We start from the raw sequence: 17111 nt of genomic DNA, 5'->3' as shown, positions 1-17111 counted from the left end.
CTACTCATTTGAGGCCGAGTCGACCTGGGAATCACACACACGGACGTCTCCGCACTCACATGCAACACGTACTTCACACACTTTCGGCCCTGCCGAGGGTCACCCTTTTAACGACAAATCACACGAAAGCGGACACAAACAACACGTGACACATGAACGGGCCCAACCAACGGATCTCACCAGCACACGCGGTGATTGCTTCATCGGAGTGAAACTATGCAAATATATCAAGCACTACTGAGACGTTGAGTGAACACATTGACAAAACGAGCAGATATTCACAGTAAGCAGTAACGCAAACAATATTAAAATGAGCCATTTATTTTTTCAGTAACAATCAAAAATGCAATATAATACATTTAACTGTAGTTTTTCAGCCATTTGTCCAACAGCCCTATTACAGAAACAAACGATAATAAACACAACCACGAGTCGGCCAATATAAATCATTTACATTATGCATTTCGAAAGACATGAGGACTGTGGCTGGACATGAACACAAAAAAATAAAACCAAACAATGATTTTATTTCACCCTCTTTTACAATTTAACTTTCAATAAACAGAACGAAACGGTTAAAAACTAGGAAAACATTTTGAACTAAGCAAATAATACAAGTCTGAAAAACCTGCCGCGCGTTTGAGAAATAACCTCAGCCACGCGTACAAAATTTAACCAAGTTTATTCACATTCAAACTAACGCCCCTGGTTTGCGATATTTATTTGAATCCGATACAAAAGGATAAAATTGCTCAGGGCTGTGTAAAACAGATTCCTCTGCATCCACCGCCTGGTGCAGAGCTACAACATAATTTACAATGGCTCCACACTCGCCAGCAGAAAAGGGGGAGCACGCATCACTTTTTTACCATTTCATGACTATTCATTTTCTACCGGTTACAATACACACACCGCTCCCTCAAGCACGCATTCCACTTGGTTAAGAGCTCCTTGTGACAAAAGGAGTACGGTGGCGATCCACGGCAAATATAAAAATGCATTCACTTGGATTTCAAAAGTCAAGTGTGTGCTCACAAATGTGACAACTGTGCAATCTTTGCTGCTCAGATTGCAAAAACGGGTTCCTTGGTCAGATGTGTTACGCTTGCCAGAGCGGAGTGGCTTGTAATAATTTTATTCCTAAGCTTAGTCCATCCTGTGGGGAAGTTACAAAAAAATTTAACTGGGCTATCAATCTGCAGCTCACAGCACTTGGGGTGCGCAGTATATAAATAGCAGGGCCGCATTATTTTGACGCAGAGTGGATGACGTAACGTCGCCTTATGAGAACCGTTGGGTTCGAAGGCAGTGTGTGGGAGAATGATGTGGCTTTCTGCACTGCAGATGACAAAGCAACACTCATAATCCACGCATTTTGTAAAGATATTTAAAAATATTTAATTTTTTTGTGTGTAGCATCACGCCGACCCTGCTTTCCCACCATGGTGCATCTGTCCCAGGAAAGGGATCATCTGTGTTTGTCTGAAGATGATTTATGAGTGACACAGTTAAGGCATAACAGTAATTCAACGATGCTACCAATACACAAACATTGCATTTAAATGTATTTCATCAACCATCTCCAAGCCTCATGAAATGACCCCGGAATATACCAATAAACAGATTACTTTCACACTCATAAGTGCTCATGACCAAACTGTCATTTCTGCCAAACCGAGTTTGTAAATTAACAGAAAACCATCTTGTTGCATTTAGCGGTTGGGAGATTTTGGCAATGGGGTGTGAACAAAAACAGCTCTTACACCATGCTGCTCTTAACACTGCGCCGCTGCACACCTGTGCTCGACAAAGGATATTGCTTTTTTTCCTCCTTTCCACGGGCTCCGTCCTTTTTCTCCTTCTTTTCCTTCTCTTTCTCATGATGGATATCCTGAGCGAAAGATAATCACACGCACAAACATCCCCGCTATAGCCTTAACAATCTGTCGGGGCAAGTGCCGTCAGCGTGCACCGATGAAGCCCGGCACGGCAAACGAGGGGGTGGGTGGCCAGCACCATGCCAGTGGCGATGTTTATACACTGCAAAAGGTACTAATTTGAGGCCGAGTCAACCTAGGGGATGCCCAGGACCGGTTCAGATAATCGTTACTGGTGCTGGCCGCGAGCGGGAATCGAACCCGGGTCCCCGGGTTGGGAGGGCAGCATGCTTACCGCGACACTGCCACCGTCCCACACTCGCTATTTGCACAATCATAGCTCAAGAAGTGAAAAAAAACCCAAAGGCATCTCACTGCATTCCATGTGCTTCACAAACTCCACAGCATGAATCCCTCTGGCACATGCCTACTCGTGGAATAGCAATGTGAACTGTACATAAATGTGCTATGAAATAAGCGCTATCGCCTGAAATGCTGCCAATTGTATTATTTTTCTTTTTAATGCCATAGTGCTTTTTGACAAATATGTCGATTTTTCTTTTTTGGAATTGGCACTCTTGCACCACTGCCCGACACAGCATCGCCGAATAATTTGTACGGAAATTATGCCTCACTTGTAAACACGGGAAGGAGGCTTGAAGTCGGCTATGCGTGGAGGTTAGAGACGACCAGTGGGTTATGACCGTACCTTCTTGCCACTCGAGGAACTTCCTTTCTCGTGTTTTGAGAAGTCCCCTGCAATCTTCTCCTTGTTGCCAGACACCTTGGAGCTCTTGCTTTTATCCTTGTCCCTCTCCTTGGGAGAGTCAGTCGGGCTGTTGCTCTTGCTGTGCTTTGTCCCCATGTCTTAAAATCACAAGACAAAGAGCCCCCCCTTAGAGCCCTAACAGACTTTTGGGGCAAGTGCAGTTAAGCGAGCACCTATGAAAGGCCGGCACGAATCACGAGGTGGTGGGTGGCCAATACCACGCACTGGCCGCCTTTGTTTCCATAGTAGCGATGATTACACAACTGCACCAGGTATTCGACTCAAGGGAGGCCCAGGACCAGTTCAGATAATTGTCACTGGTGACGATGGCCGTGAGCGGCAATCGAACGCGGGTCGCCGGGTTCGTAGTGCACCACGCTAACTACTACGCGACCGTCGCCCACACACACACACAGGTGCATTTAATGGTCTGCACAATGCGACCAATATAAAAGACACGCGCCCTTCACAAATGCCTAATGCAAAGGGATTTTCAAGGCAAAATATTCGTGTTAAAAATGTAATGTCAATGTAAAACAGGATAACCAAGTCAATAGGACCCATTTTTGATTATAACTTAATAAGGCAACGGTTCTTCCAAATGAACATATTAGTCTATTTCATAAAAAAAAATAAAGAGTTCAGCTGCCTACGACAAAATCACAAGGAATGCACCCGGTCTCATCGGACTGAAAAACTAGAAGGGGTAGGGCCTGAATAGTGTGCACATTGATAACCATCATGTACGTCTGGTTGTTATAGGCTGCTTCTGGGCTACATGGTCGACAGCAGATGGCAGAGCAGTAACATCTATTGTTATACCGTACTTTATATGCCCACCGCCTTTATCAACCCGCACCAACCAACATCATATACGGTCAAAGGACCTGTACGGTGTGGGGAGAGGGCACTATGTACACTACAAAAGTGCTGTAAACGCACACATTTAGTTCTTCCAATCAGTCTTGAACGATAAAACACTCACAAGATGTACGTGTGTGTGTATAAACAGCTGAGATGAGCTACTTACTCAGGCCGTTTTCATCTTTCCGGCGCTTGTTTTCGTTGGACGGATCTCGCTCAGCCCCTGAATGGTCCTGTGCAATAAGGGCACAAAAACCAGCCCCCTTCATGAACCAACAATTATTGGCTAACCAGCCCATCATCAGTCTAATGGAGAAAGTTTGGTAGTCATTTAAAGACTGCATCTATTTTTATACTCCAAATATTGATTGCATCACAACATGTGAAAATACATTTTCTCAGAATTATTCTTTAAACTTCCATCATTTCCTCAATCATTTAATTCTCAAAAGCAGTGCAAGTTATATGAATGTGTAGTTAATACAATTGCAGATGAGAAATACCAAAGGAGACTCGAATATATATTTTTTATCAAATCTCAACTCGCTAATCGTGACAGCGCATCAATTTCCTCACGGGAGGATGTTTGCATGCCTGAAGATTGGCAACACTTTGAGCCAGCAAATAGAAAACGTGCCATCTTGTCAAGGAACACATTGCTCCATTTAACATTAAACAGTTTGTATGACATCGCGAACCGGGGCCGGCGGAAGACCGTTACCATCGCACCGCTTTTGCACGAAGCGGGACCACCTGCGCAGGTGGAGTCACGGGAGGGGGCGGTGGGGGGGATGCCGTACCCGCTTGCGTTCCTTCTTGTCGCGATCGCGCGAGCGCTCGTGAAACTGCTCCCTCCTCTCCACGTCCCGCTCTCTGCTGTGGGAGCGCCCGCGGGCCCCACCCCCGCTGCCGAGCTGGTGTAGGTTTTGGAGCTGCCCGGGGACGAAGCCACCAAGCACAGCACACGTTAAGCTCTCAGTAGCCGCCTCCGGCAAGCCATTCACCTGCAAACACCTGAGGCAATTGCAACTCAGCCCAAAGTTTCATCTAAAATGAGTCAACATTACCCAAATGGAAAATAACGTTGGTGCTATAACGAAAAGGACAATTGGAAATTGCTGCTGACCACTTTACATACAGCTACCAACACAAAACCCTAAATTAAGATAGTATAAAAATGTACTTTCAGAAAAATGGCAACGGTAAAGACCAATGGGTAGCATGCAAACCTTGGCTGATGGGTCTCTGAACTCTCCCTGTCCATCCTGTTGGGGGAGTGAGAAGGGGAGACGAAAGATAAAGAGACCCGAGCTGAGGAGCAGGGCGGCAGCAGCACGGCATTCTGGGAACCAGCGGTGGGCACTCCTCCAATCCGGCATGATGACGGCCATCTCCTCCCACCTCCTTGGAAAGAAGGACGGCTTGGCAGAACAGGTTAGGGCTTGGGAGGAACTTTTCTGCAGAAGAACGATGAGATGCAGCCTCCTCCAAAGCAACTGAATTTGAGAGAAGTCCAGCTCTTTCGACTCATGAACTAAAGCTCCAACCCAAACCATGGCCTCCTTCGAATCGCCATCATTAACCCTAAAGCAGCACGGCGAGTTTCAGATCCACATCTGAGTTTTGGTGAGCAGCAAAGCAACGTTCACAACCTGCTCATGGTTTCAAGTTACAGATGACAAAAATGTAGAAATATACAATGTCAGTGCACGGTGTAACTTGACTACTTCAAAACAATATTTACATGTATGCCTGAGAGGCATGTAGCTGCCTTTAGATCATTATCTTGACAATATGAGCACTATTCCAGTGTCACAATGTAAAAAAAAGTACAATTGCAATTCAATGGAATTATACCGGCGTCACATTGCAACATTTAGTTCAGGAAGCTTATGTCACACAAAGATTAAGAAAGTCACGAATGCTTAAGTGTAGTCTAAACCATAAATGTTTGGGCCTCAAACATTGAAGTTACATTTTCACAGACTAAAGCTTAACAAAAGTCCATTGTTGTAAGAAAATACATTCAATTACATTACACGTAGAAAAAAATGTAATATACACAATGTACATTGAGGTATTGATCACAATTTACTGGATATAAAATCTTAAAAACATCTTTCCAATTACCATCCATTTTACGTCGCTCTTAAAATAATCTACGTTCAGAAAAAATCGCGTGACGCACAGCACAAAGTGGTTCCGATTTACAAAGCGAGTAAAGTGCACACCGAGCGAGTAGTTTACCTACTGCACTGCACCCCATCCCTCAACTAACGCCCGTGCATGTGGCGGAATCATAGTGCGATACTTAGAATGCTGAGAAGCAAAGCACCCCCTTTAAATGATTATCGTTGGCAATCACAGCACAGCATTTTTTTAGCTCCACAGACAGCGCCAACCTGATCAGGAAATCTTCCAAACTCACGCAGCTCGTGGTCTCCCTCAACCGGCCGTACCGATGGCAAATCGCGCCACGAGTGCCAGGGTTTTTATTTCATTTTTTTTTACCCTGGGCTCCACGCGGCACCATCGCTCGCTCAGCGCAAGGGGCCATCCATCGCCTTTCTCCAGCGGGGAGGGGAGGGAAGTGCGGGCCGGCTTGGGGAGTGGGCTTTGCTGGACACGGCCGGCGCGTGCGGCGACATCCTCAAGGGTGGAGACGCTACGGAGGAACCAACGCCAGCAAGAGTCCCCACACGAGCCCGAGCGCCGGAGACACCAACCATTCGGCGATGGAGGAGGTGGCTGCCTACAGCTGTGGAGGATTTTCTACAGGGGGCTTTTTTTACACACTGGAATGCTTGGCGACTGCTGGCAGGACTTCTTGAAGGAACTTAAAAATGCTCAGGATCAGAATGCTCTCATGGTATTTTGGGAGGAGAAATAAATAGGTGGATATGGAAAATGAAAAAGATATTTTAGAGGCGACATCCTGTGCATCATCTTCCCCTGGTCTTCCACTGAAAGGCACCGAAGGCATCATCATCTTCACTCCTTCCTCTTCCTCCATCTTCAGCTTCATTCTCCTACAGCAAACTGGCACACTTCTCTTGGCCATCTCTTTTTTTTTCTCTTGACGATTGCACTTTTTGTAAAACGACTGGGACCCGTGTATGTACAAGGCACTTTTCAGCTCTGGCTCCAACCAAACTCCGAAAATATTTTTTTTCTTTTTTTTTTCCACAATATATAAACTAAAAAAATCTAGGTCCATTAAAACTTTTTACAAGATCTATTTTAATTTTAACTTAAGAAAAAAGCCTGATCTTTTTTTTTTAAGCGGCTTTGTATTCCATTTCTGCTTTAGTCCACAAAACACTGAAGAAGGTGCGCGATGGTTGAAAGGAGACCTGGTCGCCCGAAAAAGCTTCATCCTTGTAGAACGCGTTGCAAGAATACTTTAAAAATTGAATTGCTGGGATGACCAATATTTCCAGGTATTTCCTGCAGAACTCCAGACAGCAGCAGCTACTTCCGAGGAACCCCTCTCTCTCTCTCTCTCCCCTTCTTCCCATTCTCGTGTTGTTATACGATACTAACCTTTACAGCGGAGGCATGGGATGGCGAGGTGTGGCTGTCGAGCTTACGCCGCTTTTGCTCTGCAATGACAGAAAGGCACAAAGCACACGGTCAGGTACCATTCCTGGGATAACGTGCATGCCGTTTCAGTTTGGAACCAAGAGCACAGATCATCGACACCGCACACAAGTTAACTCTCGATTATTCGTGGGCGGATTAACCGTGCTTTAAAAAAACAAGTAAATGTTTATACGGACGTTTGCTAATTATCAGCTGCTTATTGTCACCCGTCTAGGGTCAGCGTTAATGTGAATGTAAACATGTCTGTACGTAAATAGAAACTGTTTCATTGTCCAATTTGTATGTTTTGCATCATCTGTGCTCTTGATTGATGCAGTTCATCCCCTCTGCACCCCATTACCTCATATTATGCTTACTGGTAAACTTCAGCAAGTCTGGCCTAAGTACAACACTTTATTGATCCTGGATGAATAACAGAAATTCACCAGTCCAATTTTGGTTCATTTAGCAACAAACAAAGCATTGCCAAAGCGTTAGTAACGGAACAAAAGAGAGCGTGAAAACCAGTAGCTGCAAAAATAAGATTTAGGCGGACACAAAACTTGCCTCTATCAGAATCTGACATATCCAAGCGCGGCGTGGGCGACTTCAAGGTCCCGGAGCTCGACGACGCCGAAGGGGACGTCAGGTTGGATCTCTCGCTCTTTTGCCCATCCTTCGACTTGCCCTCTTTCTCCTTGCCGAAATCTCGCTCCTGCCGACCCTCCGAGCCGCCAGTCGGCGGCGTGGAAGTCGGCGGCGGCAGCTGTTTTGACTTCTCCTCCTTGCCGAAGGAGGACTTGTCGTCCTTTTTCGCCTTGTCGCGATCCTTATCCCGGTCGGACGACTTTGCCGTGCGCTCCTTGGGCTCCCCCCCCCTGCTTCCACGCTCGTCACGGCCCGAGCGCTCGTCACGAGACGTGCGCTCCTTGCTGCTGCTGCTGCTGCCTCCGCCTCCGGCCTTGCCCTCCGGAGTCCCAGCTTCCCTGTCCCACCGCTCCTTGTCTTTAGTCATCGACGGGTCCTCTTTGTCCTTACTGCTTTTGCTACTGAAAAACAGCGGGTGGTCCGTCAATGTTGAGCATGTATAAAATGACGCAGCTGCAACAGTTCACAAGCATCAGTGAATAAAATGGCCAACGATTTCTTCTCAAGTCTCAGTCGCTTTGTTTGCTTTAGTATCGGCATTAATGTGAGCATCTGTTTATGCATTTCAAATGTAGGATAGAATCACATGCAGCGCACTCTCAAGAGGAGACAAAGCAAACTCCCGGGATCCCATTAAGCAAACGCCTTCAAATGAAAACTCACCTGGTGGAGTTACTCCCATTTCCTGCTGCCTTTCCAGCCATAGAGCTGCTACTTTTCCCCGTGGGTTTCCCACCACTGGACAGCTTGTCCTTGGATTTCTCTGCAAGTGGCGAGTACAAACATACAATTATTATACAACATGCAATGCACCTTTACATGCAGTCAATATTTAAAACATCTATTGCGCGCTTCTTGTGTGTTTACACGCAATTAGCTACATTCAGCGAGGCGACCTCCATGTCTATGCAAAAAGGAGTGCTGTAAGGCAGAGGTGATGCTGCCCCTTCTTCCTCTCGCACATAACATGGGTGTCACCCCAACTGCCTAAATGGCCGATATGGGCTTCTTTTATTTTATGAACTCTAAAGTGTAGTGAAATTAATACACAGCAAATACTTTCCATCGCAAGGGTTATGTTCTTGAAAATAGCCGAAATCACCAAATCGGTGATCCGCAAACTCAAAGGCATATGGGAAAAGTGGGGTTTGGTTCACGGTTTGTAATACACCTTCTTTTTTATGTTACCCTACATTCAGACAGGAAGTATTCTGAATTAAAGTGTTATAACTTGTATGGTAAATGTATCAAATAAAAATAATGAATGTAGTGTACAATACTGTAGTGTAAAATACTCGACTGTTCACTACAAGAAGAAAAATCACACGGCTGAACCTCACTGCCTCACTGGAGGCTGGAAACACCACGTGACCTGGGACCCACGATGAGCCGCTTGGGAAAACTCGATGGAGACAAGATAGTACACGCGTGTTCTTCTGCGGTAGCATCATCGCGAGCAAAACAGCTACGACGCATACAGGAATCTCGCGGTCAACCGCAAATGGTTGAACCACAGGGGTGCGATCGATGAACTGTGCCTCAATAAATTTGGCACGAAATCGCAAGAGCTAAACTCGCAAGAGAAAATGGTTTGCCGGGATGGTTTTTTGGTGTAGTCATTGGTAACAGGACTGAGACCATCAACTCGCTACACTTGGGAATCCTGGTTTAATCATAGACCGCCACCTGGATTCCGAGACAGGACCTCAGCGGTGCCAACTCAACCATCCTGACCCGAGTCACCCGGTCACCTCCCAAACATTTCTTAAAATCCACCAATGTTGGGCGAGTCTGCAGGGGGGCGGGGCTCACCTCCATCTCCCTGGCTGCCGTCGTCCGCGCGGCCGCCCGTGGTCATGTTGTGCGCGGTGCCGTGGCCCTCGTTCGACTGCCCGTTGGCCTGCGCGGGGCTGGTGGACGAGCTGTGCGTGGTCGGCGTGGAGGAGGGGGTGCCCGCCGCCTTGGGCGGCTCCTTGTGGTGGAAGTCGTTCTCGGGCACCATGGCCACCTTCTTGCTTTTCAGCTGCCCCGAGTAGCTGCCAATCACGTCACGCCAAGTTTAGAGCCGGGGGAGTGGTGGCGGGCGGGGGCGAGAGGGAAAGGTGCGGTTCGGGTTCGGCGTGCGGTTGCGCAGTAGTGCAACCCGAGAGGAGGTGAAGGATGTGGAGGCTCTGCTAACCGAAAAGGCCGACCACCAAATAATCGGGACATCACCACTAATGCCTTATGGACGGCAAATGAAAAGCTATAAAGAACAATGACACCGTCATTCATTGACAGGGCCGAGTTGTCCTGTTAGTTGTGCACATGTTTTTTTTCTAACGCTTAAGACAAAATATTTAAAGGAGCACTGAAGAATCGACTAGCCGTGATTATTTACCATTCATCCTTGTGATCCCAAACCACTGCCAGGTAAAAACAATTATGTGCCAAGATTTTCACAAGCAAGGTTTTCACAACTTGGCTAGTCATAAACTAATTGGTCAGGTTTCCGATTATAAGGATCATTTAATATTGTCGATGTACAATATCCTCTACATGAATCACAATGTTAAGTTTTATGCCTTATGTTTTCAGAATACGTATAATGGCCACTGTTAAAATTTTTAGTCACTGCAATACATTATCAAATTAGTAGATGCCTACGATGACGACTGTGCCTACGCATATATACGTTTTGATTTGTAAGCCAAAGGAATATTTTTTCCCCACGAGCCATCAGTCTTTTGGCCGACCAAGGTCACCGTTACCCCATGGCGAGAGCGTAGAGGTCGGGCCGTTTCTCCTTCTCATCCTGGCAAATCTTCTGCACGCGACGCTCCAGTGCCTGGCCCAGGTTCAGCACTTTGGGGTAGAAGGGCAGGATCTTGGTGAGCACAATGAGGATGTTGCGGATGTGCGTGTACTCGCCCGTCTCCAGACAGTTCACCGATGCCTGTGGGAGAAATTCAACAACCGATTCGTATTTTTAACATCATTCACACGCACGAATCATTATGTAACTATTCATTGATTAGAACTGACCATTACAGAGGGAGTGAAATTTCACAATCCTGCATATCGTGCACGAGATGGCAGGAAAATAAGTCTAATGGACATTTTATAAAGGCAATACAATGCATATTCAATATCTCGAATGAAATAAAATTACGTGAAGGAAAACCACTGACAATTAAATCCCCCAGTGGTGTCCATTTTACCGACACCAGAAGGAAGAACAGCCGAGTCAACTCCTGGCCAAGATTGAAACTCGCAATCTTCTGATTGCTAATTGCTTATTCTAACCATGTACCAATCTGGCCGGATTAGCACGGTTGGCTACGTACGGCATGAAAGAAATTCAACATACATACATATACAAATAGCAAACTTGGTAATTCGCACTTTTGCACGATGCAAATGTTATATGGCCTCATGTTACTTCCTAAAATAACTCACGCAAAAATTCCAATCATCGGTCGGCTAGCGGAGCACTGGTGCCGTTGTTATCACACTGCGATGTGGATCTGGCGACAGGAGTTCGATGCAATCGTGAGGTGGGCAAGGTGGGCGAGGATCCATGGTACACTCAGGGGCCACGCGAAGGGGCAACACACGCCCACCTTTGTGAGCTTGTAGTGCCACTTGTAGACGACGTGGCGGAAGTTCTCGTAGTCCAGATGGTCCGCTTTGTTGGCGCCGTCCGAGCCCACGGCCCGCAGGATCGTGATGAACCCGGGGAAGCTCCCGCATTCCTGACGGAGAATAATGAAACTAATTTTACATTTGACCGCATTCATGCTTCATCTCCAATTTTATATTTCAAATTGTCCCACGAGCAACACGTCTCGAGATAAAAATAAATATCCATTTGGAACCCCTTGCAGCGAGCAATACATCAGCTCATGTCACAGAATTTCCAAGGCAATACATCACTCCTCATCCACACTCGGGGAAAATCTCTCATAGGCTCTTTTGTATGCCTTTAATAAAGAGTGTTGTTGCAAGCTAACTGGATTGTTTTACTATTAATGAAGTGAATTACCATGGCATACAGGTTAGTGCACTGGACTCGGTCAAGGCAGCAAGGAGTGTAAAAATGTCTCGACCTTCCACGAGCACATTACACACATCATCAATACCGAGCACACTTCCAATAATCCGCCGTGACATACCACACTCCGTAGGGCAAAGCGTGGAGCATTACTAACCATTCCAAACCCAGACAAGCGAGTTAAAAGTACATGAAAAGGTAGGGGTGAACCCGGTTGACAGCGACTGGGGTGCGATTTCAAGCGGCGCAGACCTTTTCCCCTACGTTTTTGATGGATGTTTTTAATAACACAAAGCCCGCCGCCCTGCGCTTCACCTTGTCGTAGATGGCGCGGTCGCGGTGCCAGCGCGTCACCGTGTCCAGCATGCTGCACAAGAAGCGCCCGTAGCGACTCGCCTCGTTCTCCGTGCAGCTCGCCACTGTGTAGATGATGTCCGAGAAGACCTGGCGCGACAAACGTAAAAGATTATTCGGCTTGCTTGTAGATGAGTGAAATGCACCAACTTCGTCTCTTCGCAAGTGACACACTTAGTGCAGAAAAAAACATGAGATTGCACAGATGGAGCCGTCCCGCAGTGGTTCACGTGCTGTACTGTGGTGAACCTGGTGACCTGATTCTAGATTAGAAGTTTTCGTGACTGCAAGGATTCATACTCTTTGGTTTTTTCGGTAAAGTCACGTAGGTAAAAAAGTGTAAATAAATTAAATCATGACGTTTCGGGCGCAACACAAGTGTGTCACACACTTAAGCGGCGTGCTTTCGCTAAATAAATTAAGCGTTGTGCTTTCGCTAAGTTGTCCCCACCTGAAGGACGCTTGTGTTGCGCAAGATACGTCGTGATTTAATTTATTTAAATTTTTCACCTGGTGTCCTGAGTTTGTTAGCCACAGTTAACATCAGTGGCGAGTGATATCTGAACACTGAGGTCCTCCCTTCATCAACTCTGACCAGCCTGGTGACTGATAGTAAAGTAACCCCACACGATCAACATGTCGTGGAGAGGCCTTCATCCAGCAGAGGATTGGTCAAGGGCTGCAACAATGCAAGTTTTATGCGTGCACTGGTGTGTAACGGTTCTGCTTAAAATCGATTCTCCCGCTCAAGATACATGCAACAAATTGCACATCTAAGAATATGATTTATAAGTTGAGAGAAATATCTCCTTTGAATCAGTGCCCTGTGTTAACATGGGACATGTTTCGCAATCATCATGTGTACAAAAATTTAATTTTCTCAGTGGGTTATCCATTGTGCAGCGTGATTGGCACAAGTGCTCTTGCAGAAGTACCCGGTCGTAGCACAGCAGTGTGGAGAAGTTGTTGGTCCTGAGCTGGTGCACGAGTTCCACAAACTTGGCGCAGTAGACTGCGTCGCTCGACGTGAAGATGCAGCGCGGGAAAACGCACAGCTGCAGGAACTTCGTGATGGTCTCATTCTTCGTTGACTCTGTAAAGCGGCAGGGAAAAAGTTGTGGGTGAGGAACAGTCAAAATCAAGAGAGAATTATAACACCATGAAAAGCCAGTAGAGCGAAGCTCCTTGCATTTTAACATGAGCAGTCTCCCATGGTTAAATAATTGAGGTTTGAAGCCTCAAATACATAAATTAATGTACTGAAAAATGTATTAAATTAGGGCTTTCAATAACTCCAGCATGCAAAGAACACTCTTAGCAGGGCATACAAGAGGTATGCCTCTCATAAGTTTGGGCCTATTGAATTGACTTCACAAGTGTTTCTGTGATGTCATCTTCCAGGGAAATTAATCTGATACGAGGTGGTGCACAAGCTTGCTCTAAGAGTTCCTGCATGCAAATTTAATCTCATGGCATCATGTCCATAACAGAAAAAACACTATTTGTAAACAACACTTTAATATTTCAATAGACTTAAATGCTTTGTGTAATAGAGGTGCGGAAAGCTTTTAGCCAACAATATCTTGTAATTTTGACAGTCTTGGGAAGGTCACGTAGAAGGGAAATAATAAAATTAAAACATTATTTAAAATTGTATTTTTATTATTGTATTATTTCCCTTCTACGTGACTTTACCAAAAGAACCAAGAAGATGAATCCCTGCAGTCACGAAAGCTCTAAATCGAAATTTAGTCTTGGTAAGGCTGAAGTCAAGAGCCTGGCATTTTGCGTGCGCGTCGTGCTGAGGGCAAGAGGAGCGTGTCGTACTTGCAAGGAACCAATTGTCCTTCTCCTGCCGTAGCCGAATCAGCACTCGATTCCCGTGTTCTTGTTGCTTCTTCTCTTCGTCGTTCAGCTTGTCCACCAGTGCCATGCACCGCTCCTTTTCCTTCTTCTTCTTGTTTGGAGGCTGCGGAGTCAAACGCGGGAAAGCGCCAGTCAGCCGACGAAATGATTTGCTTGCTTTAATATTCAGGCAGCTCTGTGTAGTCTCGCGGTCGGCTTGCTTGCCAATAAAGGGAGTTATCACAGAACATTGTCTGCAATAATGCAGAGAAAATTCAATGTGCACCACTGTCATTGTGTACATTTGGTTATACAAGCCTTAAAAACAAATTAAAAGCTGCTTGCAACCAAACAGCAAAATGTATTCCCCCTGATTCACATCCCCTTTGCAATGGTTAATCTAAATGAGGTGAATTAACCGAGCATAGTTGAAATGTTAAGCAATTTGGGAATAATTTGAGTCACTTATGAGAATTAGAAGCATTTACTTTCTCCAAAAAAACCTCGCTGAGTATTAACTTTTTTCAGTAGGTCCTGCTTTTGATCTTCAGTAAATGTCTTCCCAAAGCAGTGTTTTTTCAGTTGGAGCAAACTGGAGTACACCGCAAACACGAAATAACAAAGATCCACTGGGTGGCGTAATGGTAACTTGTGCCTCAAAGTAAGGACCTGGGGGGTTTGACTCCTGACTCGGGCACCTTTCAGTGCAGAGTTTTGTGTTCTCCCCCTGTTCTGCAGGACTTTCTTCCAAGTTCTCCAGTTGTGTCCCATAGCAAAGAAAACTTACAATGTAACCGATAGTGGCCAAACATCCCAATGCTGAAAAACTATCTGCACATTACATCAATTACACGTATAAACATCGTCTCCCACTGGTAAAACTTGTCAGGGCCCTCCTAAAAAAGTGTTGAGACTCTGTGAGGCTTTCTTGGGCAAACACAAGCAAGATAATAAATACAAATAATCAACTGATTCACCAGCCCAATGGTTGTACTTCCAACTCCTGCCTACCATGCAGTCCAGCGAGTTTGGGGCATACACCAAAATCCACCAACCATTCGACTTCCACTGACTCATACGACAAGAGGAATTACGGTCTGGGGTAGTGGTCCAACACCAGCCGCAGTCAAGAGGACCATACACTTTAAAAAGCTTAACATCATCGATGAACGCACACCATCCTCCGTTACGCTGTGAAAGCCACGCACCATGTCCTGCGTGTCGTCGATGGCGCGCAACTGTGCCCTGAGCTTGCCGACCTCGCGCTCGTAGCTCGCCGTGGGCACCGACAGGTCATACATGCTGAGCGTCCAGAAGGTGCCATAGAACTGTGGGCTGATGTCCTCCCAGACGCGCGTCGGGTGAAGCGCTGTCACCGCCTCCTGCACGGGGCTCATCACCGCCATGCTCGCTTGGATGTAACGCTGTGTCTTGTTCAGTTTGTTGCCTTTGTCTGCCTTCTTGAGCTCCTCGTACTTGGACTGATGGCGGACACAGGGCGAGGGATGCAAGCGAGATAAAATAGACGATCGCGCCCGAGTGACTGATGCAACGCTAATAGTGTTCTAGAACAGTTACACGACTGAGATTTGGCACAGATATTGCCAAGTAAAAAATATGAACAAAATAAATCTGTATAATTTGGCCACTCAAAATGTACATCTCAGAGATAATTTGGTTTTACTTCCTAGGGCAGCCTGACATTCTAAATTGCTTTAAGTCTCGCGGCTAACACTAATAACATATAAAATCATCATCCTTGGTGAACCAAACCATCACTTTCTTTTAGCATATTTATAAAATGACATTAGTATTGTGTTTACATTACATTTCATCATGACAATTTCACCAGGCAACTTGCAACAACCCACAGTTCTTAAATAAACTGGTTGTGAATATATTGCTTTTCTGAGCTGATTATCATCAGTGGTAGTAAACCTGTTATTATTCATGTGCAGTGCATCAGACATTATGTAACCAGCTATTTTGCAAAGGGATCTCCACAATGCAAGGAAAGTTTATCATAAACATTGACTCTTACAAATGCCAATTATCCACATGCCAGAAGCTAAATAATCAATAATAATTGATTAATAAATGCAAAATTCCACTATTATTGTACGTAAGAATATTCCCGCCCTAGATGGCAACCAAGGGAGGTTCACGTGCCCAAGAGGATGTCTATCACGGAGATGGAAATAAAGGATTAACTCGTATGCAGATGCTAGATGGATTGTCGCATCGCTGTATTGTGAGAGATGCCAACAGCTTGGTGAAGCCTTCATCCAGCAGTGGACTGATCATGACTAAGGATGATGAAAGGACAGATAGATGAATTTTCGAACACTCACCATGATCTGGTGTGCGTACATCGGCCTGCAAAGGAAAAAGGCAGCGTCGTGCGGCGCGTGAAACTGCAGGCACAGCATGTCGATGGGCGCCATGCGTCGAACGTAGTCCTCCGTGCTCATGTTGGATGCCAGGAATCCTCCAAACTGCACAAGCGTGTCATGGCACTGTCGTGGAAAACAGAATCCGTGTCATGATGCACACGTGTGTTTGCAGACCGTGGCTACGCAATGTGTTCGCTGGGCCAGCAGAGCAGGGAAGTTACTAGCAGTTCTGTGGTTGCTCAGAGGCACCTCAGACTGGTAAATTATTGCAACAGAGCAACATTAATAAAGTTTTCATTTAAGCCTTCGGTCACTCAGCTATCAACATAAATGTGCGAATGGGTGGGGAATGTCACATTTTCCATGTATTATAAAATTTTTCACGTGCTGGACCAAACACGAAACAAATCAAGAGTTAACTGTAACAGCAGCATCAAATGTGTATGTGGCAGTGAAATGTGTGCGGATCGCACCTGGTCGTAGAGCTTGCCGACGAGCTTGAGGTGCTTGGCGCCGCCCTCGTGGAAGACGACGCCATTGCGTTGCTGCGCCATGAGCAGGCAAAGCGGTAGCGCCAGGTCGTGGTCCAGCAGGGCGTCCTTGAGACGCTGCGACGATTTCTTCGTGTTCCTGATCTGCCCAAAGTAGCCACCCTGCAGGAGCACATGCACACACAAGTCAAGCGTCACTGTGACTGTCACTGTATTATATGTAGCTTTAATTTCGCCATAATGAAAGTGTCATAA

The 17111-nt window shown here is 46.0% G+C and overlaps 1 protein-coding gene across 9 annotated transcripts in view; it reads right to left on the bottom strand.

Moving 5' to 3' along the window:
* Positions 1-305: 305 nt before the first annotated feature.
* The window catches only part of THOC2 (THO complex subunit 2), a 32966-nt gene continuing 16160 nt past the window's right edge, over positions 306-17111 (bottom strand). For 2 of the 9 annotated variants that reach the window (XM_061564043.1, XM_061564038.1), the window contains exons 21-37: positions 16839-17018; positions 16324-16488; positions 15181-15453; positions 13955-14096; positions 13063-13220; positions 12089-12217; positions 11343-11474; positions 10491-10675; positions 9553-9776; positions 8404-8503; positions 7660-8141; positions 7054-7112; positions 4740-4775; positions 4311-4442; positions 3677-3743; positions 2587-2744; positions 306-1891 (exon numbers count right to left, since the gene is read on the bottom strand). In XM_061564043.1, the coding sequence (XP_061420027.1) occupies positions 1760-1891; positions 2587-2744; positions 3677-3743; positions 4311-4442; positions 4740-4775; positions 7054-7112; positions 7660-8141; positions 8404-8503; positions 9553-9776; positions 10491-10675; positions 11343-11474; positions 12089-12217; positions 13063-13220; positions 13955-14096; positions 15181-15453; positions 16324-16488; positions 16839-17018 (2754 nt within the window). In that variant the 3' untranslated portion in view covers positions 306-1759. Of the gene's footprint in view, positions 1892-2586; positions 2745-3676; positions 3744-4310; positions 4525-4739; positions 5163-5912; positions 7113-7659; positions 8142-8403; positions 8504-9552; positions 9777-10490; positions 10676-11342; positions 11475-12088; positions 12218-13062; positions 13221-13954; positions 14097-15180; positions 15454-16323; positions 16489-16838; positions 17019-17111 lie in introns of those variants that run through there. The other 7 variants (XM_061564041.1, XM_061564040.1, XM_061564039.1 and 4 more) reach the window with 7 other exon arrangements.

Source organism: Lethenteron reissneri, chromosome 32, assembly GCF_015708825.2.
Source record: "Lethenteron reissneri isolate LAM-NWPU_2019-01 chromosome 32, ASM1570882v1, whole genome shotgun sequence".
Classification (NCBI taxonomy): Eukaryota; Metazoa; Chordata; class Hyperoartia; order Petromyzontiformes; family Petromyzontidae; genus Lethenteron; species Lethenteron reissneri.
Note: the sequence above shows the minus strand (reverse complement) of the source record. Positions and strands in the feature narration are given on the sequence as shown.